The sequence below is a fragment of the Lithobates pipiens genome, unplaced genomic scaffold (assembly GCF_037356315.1).
Source record: "Lithobates pipiens isolate NorthernLeopardFrog02 unplaced genomic scaffold, aLitPip1_a1.2 Scaffold_8, whole genome shotgun sequence".
Lineage (NCBI taxonomy): Eukaryota > Metazoa > Chordata > Amphibia > Anura > Ranidae > Lithobates > Lithobates pipiens.
Window position 1 is genome coordinate 128,598,309 of NW_027507903.1, and position 12,315 is coordinate 128,610,623.

General features: G+C 42.8%; 1 protein-coding gene across 1 annotated transcript in view; it reads left to right on the top strand.

Annotated features, from left to right (window-relative positions):
* Window positions 1-859: 859 nt before the first annotated feature.
* LMF2 (lipase maturation factor 2) overlaps window positions 860-12,315 on the top strand; it is a 35,934-nt gene continuing 24,478 nt past the window's right edge. The window contains exons 1-4 of the mRNA XM_077472745.1: window positions 860-1,025; window positions 5,077-5,330; window positions 9,155-9,183; window positions 9,891-10,087. Of these exons, the coding sequence (XP_077328871.1) occupies window positions 932-1,025; window positions 5,077-5,330; window positions 9,155-9,183; window positions 9,891-10,087 (574 nt within the window). The 5' untranslated portion in view covers window positions 860-931. The remainder of the gene's footprint in view (window positions 1,026-5,076; window positions 5,331-9,154; window positions 9,184-9,890; window positions 10,088-12,315) is intronic.

A 12,315-nucleotide genomic window follows, 5' to 3' on the forward strand; every position in this document is an offset into this window, starting at 1 on the left:
TCAGTGCTTCCTACGAGTGCTGTCTAACAGTGCCCATCAGTGCTGCCAATCAATGTTGCCTATCAGTGCTGCCTATCAGTGCCCATCTGTGCTGCCTATCAATGCCCATCAGTGCTGCCTATCAGTGCCTCCTATCAGTATCCCTCAGTGCTGCCAATTAGTGCCCATCATGTGTCGGGATGATTGAAGCACTAACACCAGGAATATCATTATCTGCTGATTGTTAAACTTTCTGTAATACACATATTTATATTGTGGTGTAAGTCCTGGGCCTTCTGTCCGTCCATCCCTTTCTTTCTTTCTCTCTCCATCCCTCGTTCATCTCAGACTCGGACCACACCCCCTTTGAGCCCCACCCCTAATTATAATAAGACTCCGCCTACAGACGAACAAGTGTCACTATACATTTTGTACATATATATATATATATATATATATATATATACTCATGTGTGTTTGAGCTTTGGGGTGCACACACATCCTAATCCAATAGGCTGCGCACACCTATGCTCTACAGGTTTTTCTCCTAAAACGTTCAGCTTCTGCAATTTGTTGATATTAATAAAGCTTGTAAAATCTTTTGCTAAAAAAAAAAAAATAAAGCTTGTAAAATGTATATAAATTAAAAATATATATATTATTTCCTGTTCCGTTTTGGTGACTAGGAACACTTTTTGCCGCTCTCAGGGGTTCTATTTTTAGGAGATCTCCATGAGGCGCATGCGCTCTACATACATGACTGTCCAGCGTTATCCGGTGTTACGCCGCTCGTTTAATGTACTGCGCCTGCGCGGTAGGAAGTGCACGTTTGAATGGAAGTCACGCGCATGCGCTGTGTGTAGGGGCGAGCGACACTGTGTAATACGCATGTGCGGACCGTCCACGTTGTGACTCATCCAGTGGAGCTGCAAAGAGCGGAAAGTCTGCAAGAATGGGGGAGCAGCGTGTGGTGCGGGGTGCCTTCCTGTGGGGGATGAGCGGAATTTACCTGTCTGCTTTTCTGTCCCTGTATACACAGATTCCAGGTATGGATGTGCATGCCAAAGTGGGGGCTAATAATGGTGTGTGCTTGCAGATGGTATAGAACGCCCAGTTCTCACACAGATAGGCGGTCACTGATACTTTGTAGCAGATCACTAGTTTTGGTAATAGACAAAGGTGGGTTCAGTGGTTGTTTTATTTGTTGCATGCACAGATGTTTTCTTAGCACACTTGTTCCACTACAAAGTAACTAATGTACATTATTTAGCATTGGGATCATTATGGTTTTGTGTATGTGTGTAATAATATATACATACAATGATCCTGATGATGGTAAATAATGTATGTTAGTTACTTTGTAGTGGGACAAGTGTGCTAATATATATGTTCAATTTTAAAAGTAATAGAGTTAATTTTTACATATTGCAGCTTACCAGGTCACACAGGGGCGACTCATCAGGCGACTTAGCCACCTGACAAGTTGCGCCCCTGTTCTGTGCAATGGAACCATTCTAATCGGAGCGACTCAAGTTGCTCCGGCTTAGTAATGGTTCCTGTGCGACTTTTGGGGCAACTTGCATTGACTTCTATACAGAAGTCATTTTGCAAGTCGCCGCTAAAGTCTGATCCCGGTCGCCTGAGGCAGTCGCGCTGCCTCAGTGTGAACCGACTCTAAAGTTGTAGTAGACTTGAGTTTAAACTTGTCCCTACAAGGAGGCTTATAATAAAGGGGTTTTTTTTTTTTTTTTTTTTTTTTTAATATCTCCTAAACTTGTGGCGTTATGTACCTGTAAAGAAAAAAAAATTTGCTCTGTTTAGCGGATGATCGCACTAGCGCATGCGTTGTATGCTTTGCATTCAGTGGTCTCAGAGTGCCATGCTGCGAGGCTGACTTCTGTAAATATGCATGAGAGTGACGTCATTGTATCGCAGCCTTTCAAACTTTTGGAGGGGGTGAACTGGAATAAAAGAAAGGTAGAAAGGTCTACCTATCAAAAATTGTTGACCTTCACACTGAAATGTAACTTTGATCCCCTTATTACCCCATCCCTACACACACATAGGCCAGAAGGCATTGGCTTCCATATTGCAGATGGAAAAGATGGGTGGGTCTGTCTTCACATAATGGGGGGGGGTGCTGCTGCCTGAACCCAGAAGAGACAACTGGCTTCCAATAATATCACAGAAGAAGATTGCAGCAGGACACCCGGCATTGGTTACAAAGGGGTTTTTAAAAATTAAACAGGGTGGGGGATGGAGGTGAAGTTCCCTTTTAAAAAGACCCGGCCCCCATTAGTTTCCAGTTTGTCTTCTTTTTTCCCCTGTCAATTTTTTACCTGCAAGCGAAGTTTAAAAATTAAAACACATTTTTCTTAGGCTGCTTTCACACTGGGGCGGTATTCAGGCGTTACAGCGCTAAAAATAGCGCCTGTGTAACGCCTGAAAAAAACCAGCCCCTTTAACTCCAGTGTGAAAGCCGGAGGGCTTTCACACTGGAGCGATGCGCTGGCAGGACGGTGAAAAAAGTCCTGCTAGCCGCATCTTTGCAGCGGTGAAGGAGCGGTGTATTCACCGCTCCTATACCGCTCCTACCCATTGAAATCAATGGGACACCGCGGCAATACCGCCGGCAAAGCGCCGCTGCAGCGGCGCTTTGCGGGCGGGTTTAACCCCTTTTCGGCCGCTGGCAGGGGTTAAAACCACCCCGCTAGCGCCCGCACACCGCCGCTAAAACGACGGTAAAGCGCAGCTAAAAAATAGCGGCGCTTTACCGCCGACGCTGCTCCCGCCCCAGTGTGAAAGCAGCCTTAGTGGCATGAAGATTTACAACCTATGCCAAGATTGTTTTGCTAAGTAAAATCCTCTAGAACAGATGCTCCAAATTCATTGTAAAAAAAGTAATCAACAGTACAACCATATATCACATGTATGTCTGCAGAAGAACAGTGCTGTGATCAACAAGTGTTACTGGTTAAGCCTAATTAGTGTCTACATACACACTATGAGAAAATTGGGTGACCGGTCAGCTGGTTTTCCTCAATATTTCAAACTAAGTCGAAACCGAGGGTAGAAAGGTACGGAAAAATTCTTGTACGACAAAGGGTTTTTTATTTGTTGTTTCTGCTCATGTGCAGTCTTTCATATGTTATTTCTCATTTGAAAACAGTACAGTCCCATATGAGAACATTTGCCATTTGTTACTTCGGAAATTTTCGTTTGCAAGGTTGGAATTGGCTGTGGAAAGTTTGTGTGCGCACAATTAGAAATCGTTCCTCCAGATGAAAATGTTCACCTGTTTTTCTTGTACTGGCCATTAATTACATCTATGTGAAACAACAAAAGTGCTAACGTGCTATTGCAATGGTATTTTTATCTAAATTTTATACAATAAGATACGTAGTTGAATAAATAAACAAGTGTAAACGTGCTGTGAAACATATTACACTTGTAAATCTCAATACTGAGAGCTCTCATTTTATAGTGCAAACAGGTCTTTTACCAAACATATTAAACGTATTCCAAAAAACAATTGTGTATATATATATGAAGACAAAAATGTGCAACAAAATGTTTGTACAATTTTGATATGTAAAACGTCCGAAAAAATTCTTCTGTAATAGCTCAGGCAAAATTAGTTGTGTCTTCAACTAAAATAATAAAACCCCAAAAAATCTTTTTGTGTTTGATATCACCACACCTTTGTGACAATCGACCATCACTTATGTCCAAAATGACTCACCAGATATCATTCTGGTGCGGCTGGCAATGAACGCATTTCCTTTCTAGGTAATCCTCTGCAGAAACCATACACGTGCAATGTAAATTTTATACCAGGGATGAGAGGTCTTGACACAAGCACTACTTCCCAAAATACAATTATAGAAATTGGACAAGAGAGGATGGGAGTTTAAAGGTGCAGAATTAAAGAGGAAGTAAACCCTGATGAGTTTACTTCCTCTTTCATTCCCTGCAAAGCATAATGGACTACTATGCATCGCATAGTAGCCCATTATGTGTCACTTGCCTGACACAGGAGCCAGCGAAGTCACCGCTGTCCCCTGTAGTCCGCCGCATCCATCTTGTTGGTGCGGGTCTGGGGATGTCACTCCCGCGCATGCGCACGGGAGCCGACACGCGCGGCAGCTCCATCGCTGAGAATGCCGCGCTGAGCGCGGCATTCTCAGCGACGGAGCTGCCGCATGCGCCGTAGACAGCGGTGCCCATTTTCGGGCAAATATCTCCTAAACCATATAGGTTTAGGAGATATTGCTTGGACCTACAGGTAAGCCTTAATCTAGGCTTACCTGTAGGTCAAAGTGGTTTGTAAGGGTTTACAACCACTTTAATTAACTTTGAAAAATTATCAATTTCATAATTTTATTGAACAAACAAATATACAATTTTTTAAATATTTTTTTTAAAAAAGTACCAGCACATAAACATTTTGCGGTCGCAGTACAAAGGTTTGTTTCCTCAAACACGTGTAATCCTTTCCTGAAAAGTTTGGGTTAGAATTGGGCTTTATGCCTAGAACTAGCAAAACCCTGAGCTGTTAGTCTGTATATAGCAGTAAGCTATGACTGCTACTGGAATGTTGTTGGCCGTAGCTTTAATTTATACATCTCTTGTGTATTTAAACCAGCATTTCTCAACCAGGGTGACGTGGAACCCTGGGGTCTCAGCTCATCAGAGGAGCCATGCTGCTTCTGGTATTTTCATACAGAGTCCTCTATTCCCATGGTTCAGGCTAATTCGAGTGGGTGGCATTTAGTGCAGCTGTGGTGAAAAAAAGAAAGGGGGAAACTGAGAACACTAAAGTTCTGAGGACTCAGATTTAGAGGTGGATGGAAGGCTCTGATGTGAAAGGGAGTGGGAGAGCTGAGCACCCTGATGTGAAAAGTTGGGGGGGAGGAGGACTGGGACTGAGGACTCTGATGTAAAAGGTGAAGGACTGACACTAATGTTAAAGGCACTGTGTCTTTGAACTTCTGATATGAGGGTGGACCCCATTTTAGACTGAGGTGCCATTTGAGGTTTTGCATGTATTCAAAGGGAGTTGTGAAGATTTCTAAATAGGTTCTTTTATCGTTTCAGGTTTGTATGGACGTGAAGGAATCTTGCCTGCTTGGAGGATGCTCCGCTTCACTGGTAAAGGATTTTTGGAACAACTGATGGACTCTCCTACTCTACTCTGGTTAGGTCCCAGGGTAGGACTGGATACAGAGCAAGGACTGGAACTCATCTGCTTACTAGGAGTTCTCCTTTCTTTGGGTGCATTGCTTTTTAGTGTTCTTCGTGACAGCCTGGTGTTTCTTCTGCTGTGGATCCTTTACTTATCTGTCTATCAGGTGTGTTTGCCTCATGTATCCAGAACATGTACCTTTATTACTGAAAAGGGTCAGACTGCTTAGACTTGTTGCCAGCTTGGCATATAGATGACAGGTTAGGAAGTATAGAAGGCTAAAGTGGAATTTTAGTCAGAAAATGAAGTCCTGCAAGATCACTTCAGGCTGGTCTCTTTTGCAGGTAAAGCTATGTAAAACATTAAAAATAAGTGTGTATACTTTCATAATCCAGTAATGCACTGTCTCACCCTGCTCTGGACATGCTCAGTTCTCTATTTATAGACACTTTTTTGACAGCCTTAAAGCGGAATTAAACCCTCTTATCTTTTACTGGCAAGGAAGTTAAAGTGGAAGTAAACCCATTGATTTTAAACAGTTTAAAAAAAGGTACGTTCCCGGCATGCCCGGAATCCTAACTGCACATTGGCTGTGTTCTCAACCAAACTGTCAAACCATCCAATGGCTGGTGTCATACCGGTTCACATGTGCAGCGCCATGGCAGTTGAAGATTAAACAGAGGCAAAGTTGGCAGCTTCCTTGGCTGAAAACGATAGGGGAGTTGCACTTTAATTCTGTTTGATCTGCAACTGCCATAATGCTGTGCATGTGCTCAATTATGACACCAGCCAATTGAAGGTTTGACAGTTTGGTTGAGGACACAAGCAACCGTGACAGTTACATTCCTGGAATGCTGGGATTGCTAACTTTTTTTTTTTTTTTTTTTTAACTGTTAAATCGATGGGTTTAATTCTGCTTTATGATTGACTTCTGTTCAGGTGCTCTGGGCTTCAGCAAAATGGCAGCCACTAATAAGAAAAGACAGGTGCAATTTACAGTGCACACTAATTTTGGTAGTATATTTATGTAGAATGTACGTAGCTTGCTAAAGAAAATTATTTTGTATTAGTCATTATTGGTTAAGTTCTACTTTAAAGATGCTCATACATTTATTTATTTTTTTTCTGTAAAACGGCTACTGCTGAGCATGTTGCTCAGATGTTGAGATCTTACCACCAGGTCCCCTGAGATATGAGTACCAGCACTTTGAATTCTTTGCAATTTCAGATCTTGGTGTTTTTGAGTGCTATTTTTAAAAAGGTGAAAACATTTTGGTTTATGTAACTTAAAGCTTACATGGTTGGGATTTATCCAGATGGTCGTACCAAATACCGGTAAACAAAGTGAAAAGATTACTGTTGTAGATGGTGTTGGTAGCATTATATTTGAGTTATCGCTGATTTTCTAACCTTTTCCAGGTATCGTAATCCTACTATTTTACTGTGTAACAGAACGACTAGCATATAATAGGCCAGCCTCGATAGGCAGATCATTCCTAAAAAACCTCATCCGCATTGGTGCAACCCAAGGTGGAGTGTTAGAGTACAGATACTGTGTGGTACCAATGAAAACCTATGCATTGTGTTCATGTCCAGTTTCATTTACAGGCTAAGATCACCTTTAAAAAAAATGATTGCACATTTTCTTTACCTGCAAAAACTTGCATTTATTATTTTTTCCTCCCAGGAACCTTCAGAGGCAATTTCAGCTTTCTGCTCATACCTCATACCGCTGTACGAGTGTTTTTGTTTGACAGCTGTAAAATGTGTTAATGAACTAAAAGCGCTCACCAGCGACCTTGCAGTCCATTGAGAACTAAAACCCATCTGCTGTGGTGGCAGATAGGACTTTAGTTCGTTAGTTCATTTGTTCGCAGATTCCTGTGAATGACTGATGCAGCCCTGCACAGCCATGCTGTTTTTAAAGCAGAGTTCGAACTTCCGCTTATCTGATTCGTGCCACATTTGGCACCTTTTCAGTTGTTGGGAGGGGGGAGCGGATACCTGTGTTTTTACGCGTACCCTGTCCCCACTTCCAGGAGACTGGGCCACGGCAAACTACATATTCAGCTCGGTCTGCCTCCCCCCTCACCTTCTGCCGGGCCAGTGAGAGAGCGCAGAGCACTATGCGCAGTAGGGACAGCGAAACGCTACACTCCCGGGTTCCTTTACCCACAATGGCAGCACCCAACCAGCCGATGGAAACATTAGCTGTGGTGCTGACATTGCTGGACTCCAGGTCAGGCAAGTGTCAAAATTTTAAAAGGGGAGGGAGTAACGCCACTTTAAATTATGACATTAGGTACAGTGAGGAACCCTCATCGTCTGTCGTGGGGGGGGGCAGATTGTGAGGTGCAGGGACTGGTATATAGTAACATGTTACACACTAAGTATGGGTGTACCATATTGATAAAGGGGAACTGCCTTTTAATATAGCTCAGGGTTAAAGTGGATGTTAAACCCTCAATATACCCAGTGAAGTGAACAGCCTCAAGCGATGCACAGGCATGAAAAAAATCTCCCTACATAAGTTTTACATGTATAGCTGCTGTCTACAGCATGCTATATTTGGAATTCTTACATCATGTTAAGAATTTTCACTCCCTCATTCAGCAGTAGGAGTGTCATTCTGACATATTCTGTGCGACAGCTGATTGGAGGAAAGGCGCACACCCCTCCACATCGGTAGAAGTAAAATGCTTTTAGAGCTGTTTCCTGCAACAAGGCAAGCTCAGTGCTAATCAATTTATAGAAACCTCCCCAGACACACATTCCAGGCTGCTTTTATCTCCCATCTCTGAGAACTTGTCAGATGTTATCATGCCGATAACAGAGCTATGGAGCAGCACAAACACATGGGACTTAGTGCTTTGGAGAGAGATAAGAAAACACTACAGATATGTGCTTAGGTCAAATTTCATGAATCAGGTTTACATCCACCTTAACCACTTAAGGACCCCCTCACGACGATGTACGTTGGCAGAATGGCACGGCTGGGCACAAGCATGTACCTGTACGTTGCTTTTTAAGTGCCCAGCCATTAGTCGGGAGCGCGCTATCGGCGGCGCGCTCCTGAGCTCCGTGGCTGCGGGGCCAGCGGACCCGATCACCACTGGTGTCCCGCGATCGGGTCACAGAGCTGAAGAACAAGGAGAGGTCTGTGCAAACAAACCTCTCCCTGTGCTTCGCTGTGTGGCTGTCACCGATCGTCTGTTCTCTTTTATAGGTAAGGACAATCGATGACGTCACACACCAGGCCACGCCCCCTACAATAAAAAACACATAACGTCAGACATAACTACAATGTCCCCTAGTGGTTAACTCCTTCACTGCAAGTGTCATTTGCACAGGAATCAATGCATTTAAATAGCACTGATTGCTGTATAAATGACAATGGTCCCAAAAATGTCCGATGTGTCCGCCATAATGTCGCATATAAAAATCCCTGATCGCCGCCATTACTAGTAAAAAAAATAAAATTAAAAATTCTATAAAGCTATCCCATATATATATATATATATATATATATATATATATATATATATATATATATATATATATATATATATATATATATATATATATATATATATATATATATATATATATATATATATAAATATATAAATTTTTGGGGGGGGATATTTATTATAGTAAAAAATAGCGCATTTTTTTTTCAAAATTGTCGCTCTATTTTTGTTTATAGCGCAAAAAATAAAAACCGCAGCAAAAGAAAGCTCTATTTGTGGGGAAAAAAAAGCACACCAATTTTGTTTGGGAGCCACGTCGCACAACTGCGTACCTGTCAGTTAAAGCGATGCAGTGCTGAATCGCAAAAAAGGGCTTGGTCCTTTTGTCTGAAAATTGGTCCGGGGCTTAAGTGGTTAAGTTATTGAAATGTAATGGAGGTAGCTTCCATGATAGTTTTGCCAATCTCTTTTGCAATTGGGATAATTATATTTAAAACCATATTTTCTATTGTTTCTACAGGTCGGACAAGTTTTTCTGTATTTCCAATGGTAAGTGTTTCATTTGCAGCAATCTGTTTCTATAAAGCCCAAATTAAGGACATTTAAAAAATCCTTGGGACACAGCCCCACTGCAAGGGTTAAAGCGGTAGTAAATGGGGGGGGGGGGGGGGGACAAAAAAACCTGAGCAATGGCAGGACTCGTGGACTTGGCATGGTTCTCTCAATAGACAGCATACCGTCCACTGAGCGTGCACCAGTGATATTAACCTGTGACATGACCTGGTCATGTCACAGGTTAATATTATTGTAGCTATCTCCTAAACTGCATGTTTAGGAGATATTTACTGTACCTACAGGTAAGCCTTATCTGCTTACCCGTAGGTACAAGTAAAGAAGGTGGGCTTTCCTACCACTTCAACTGTTTGTTTAGTCAAGGGGATAATGAAAGCACTTGAACCTCCGCTGCCCTGTCCTTTTGGCATTAAGATTTATAGCCCTGCATTGGATGCATTGATAATGTCAGGGCCTCAGACTGCGCTGGTGTGGAAGAGAAGGCACTGCAAGGACTGGTCTAGCAGTTCAGTGGATCGGAGGAGCTTCTTTTTGATGCCTCCTAGAACCTAAATGAGTGATTAACCCTTGCAGCATGGGTGTGCAGCCCCTGTGCAAGAGATCATTTAAGTTTTCTGGAGTTGGGCTTTAATGAAAGCAACCCATAGTGGAACAGTGTGTGATTTCTCTATTTATTATTTCAGGGACAGCCTTCTGTTAGAAGTAGGATTTCTAACAATATTGGTGGCTCCACTGCATGCTCTACGTTCAAAGACAAATACCTGGATTACTCATGATGGCATCACATTCTGGCTAATTCGATGGCTGCTTTTTAGACTTATGTTTGCATCTGGAGTTGTAAAACTAACTAGCCGGTGTCCCACATGGTGGGGTTTGACAGGTGAGGCCAGTTGTGTTACTTTCATTTTTGTTCTTCTATACAATGATGACTATAAAATGTTACTTCCATATCACTATTCTTCTTCCTTAGATACTGGATCTTCATTTTTTACTTTTTCTTGTCAGAAATTGATGAGAACATTTTAATGGGCAGGCATAGATGGCATTCCTTTTATGAAGTCTTTTTGTGACCTCAGTCCTAGAGGTTTGGCAGAAGGGATACTTCGTCTAGTATCTCTGATCTTTATACCAGAGCTTCTAATATCGTAACGTGCATTTATATCTTATAATTATTAAAAGTGAACTTTTTTTTTAAGCAGGGACTGAAACAAATTTCTATCTCTCCTATGGTTGTTCCGGCTCGACAGAGGTTGATTTAATGATTGATTTCTGTCAAATGGGAATCTTGGAACACTTGTCAATCTGCAGACACTGATCAGTGTATTCAAGGGAAGAGAGAAGTGCAGCAGATCATACATTTATTGGAAAATGCGAGACAACATCTTTGTGCGCACACATCAGCGATTTTTGGTATATGGTTGATCGTAGGCTCTGGAGGACGACTATGTCGGTGGATGGCAGTACAGCCGGTGGTCCTGGCTGCGCTTGTGGCTCCCAGTGCTTCCTGGAGTCTCAGGTGCGCTTAGCGATGTCGCTTCCTCTTCTGGCTGCTTGCGTTTTTGGAGCATGTGTGCTCTTTCGTCAGGCAATTGGAGTCGCACACTGTAAGTTGCTGTCTTGCATTTGACAATAAATTCATGATCTGCTCCACTTAGATGGTGCTGCTCTTTTTCTCTTTCCTTATATATTTGCAGAGTGCCATCTAGTCCATTTAAGGAGCCTGCAGCCATTTAGCACCAGGAACTCTTACTCAAAAGAACTTTTAGGCCTGATTCACACCTATGCATTTTTAGTGCTTTTTGCATTTTGCAGATTTGCACTATAATGATAATAGATTTTATTTACAATGCACTTTACATCAAAAAGATCTCAAAGTACTACAAGTTAAAATGAACAACTATACGGATAAAACAAACATCTAAAACTATCAAAAAGCTTTGCTAGAAAGAAATGTCTTAAGGCCTTTTTTAAAACATTCGGTAGATTGAGGAGCCCTAAGGATGTCAGGTAGGGCATTCCACAGGCGCGGGGCAGCTGCACAAAAGGCCCTGTTTCCCATTGTCCTTAGTCTAGTTCTGGGTATTTGAAGAAGATTCGTGTGAGTGGAGTGGAGGGAACGAGTTGTGTTTTGCGTATTAAAGCGGAGGTCCACCCTAAAGTGGACCTTCCGCTCATCGGAACCCTCCCCCCCTCCGGTGCCACAATCGGCACCTTTCAGGGGGGAGGGGGTGCAGTTACCTGGATAATCCAGGTAACTGCACCCACTTCCGGGACAGCTCTCTGCGGAAAGGGGCGTAACTTACGCCTCTTTCCGCAAGTGCCCGCCCCTTCCCGCAAGTGCCCCGCTGCCTGCTGGGAAACACACAGCTCCCAGAGGCAGCGGGGAGCGTCCTTATTGCGCAGCGCAATTCGCGCATGCGCAGTAGGGAACCGGGAAATGAAGCCGAAAGGCTCCATTTTCTGATTCCCATACCCAAGATGGCGGCGGCAGGACCCGACAGACGACCTAGCGATCGGCTTCGGGTGCCGACATCGCGGGCGCGCTGGACAGGTAAGTGTCACTATTTTAAAAGTCAGCAGCTGCAGTATTTGTAGCTGCTGGCTTTTAAAAAAAAAAAAAAAAAAAACGCGGAGTCCCGGTGGACTCCCGCTTTAAGAAGTTCTTTAAGATATGGTGGGGCATGTCCATAAATACATTGATGTATAAGAAGGGAAACCTTATACTCAATCCGGGCGGAAACAGGAAGCCAATGGAGTGAGTGGAGAAAGGGGGTAATGTGCTCATGTTTCCACACTCTCAGGATCCTTGTTGCAGAGTTTTGAATGTACTGAAGCCTCTGCAGACTCTTTCCAGGAATCCCAATAAGAAGTGCGTTAGTAATCCAGTCTGGAGGAGACAAAGGCATTAACCAGCTTTTCAGCATCAGAAAAAGAAAGAATTGGACGGAGTTTAGAAATATTACGAAGATGGTAGAAAAAAGTCTTGCATAGATGATTTATATGAGTTTCAAAAGTGAGTTGAGAATCCATTTTTACACCTAGGTTTGTAACTGTTGATGAGAGGGGAATGTTGGAGCCAGAAAAAGTAATGCTGGTTATAGGTGATGA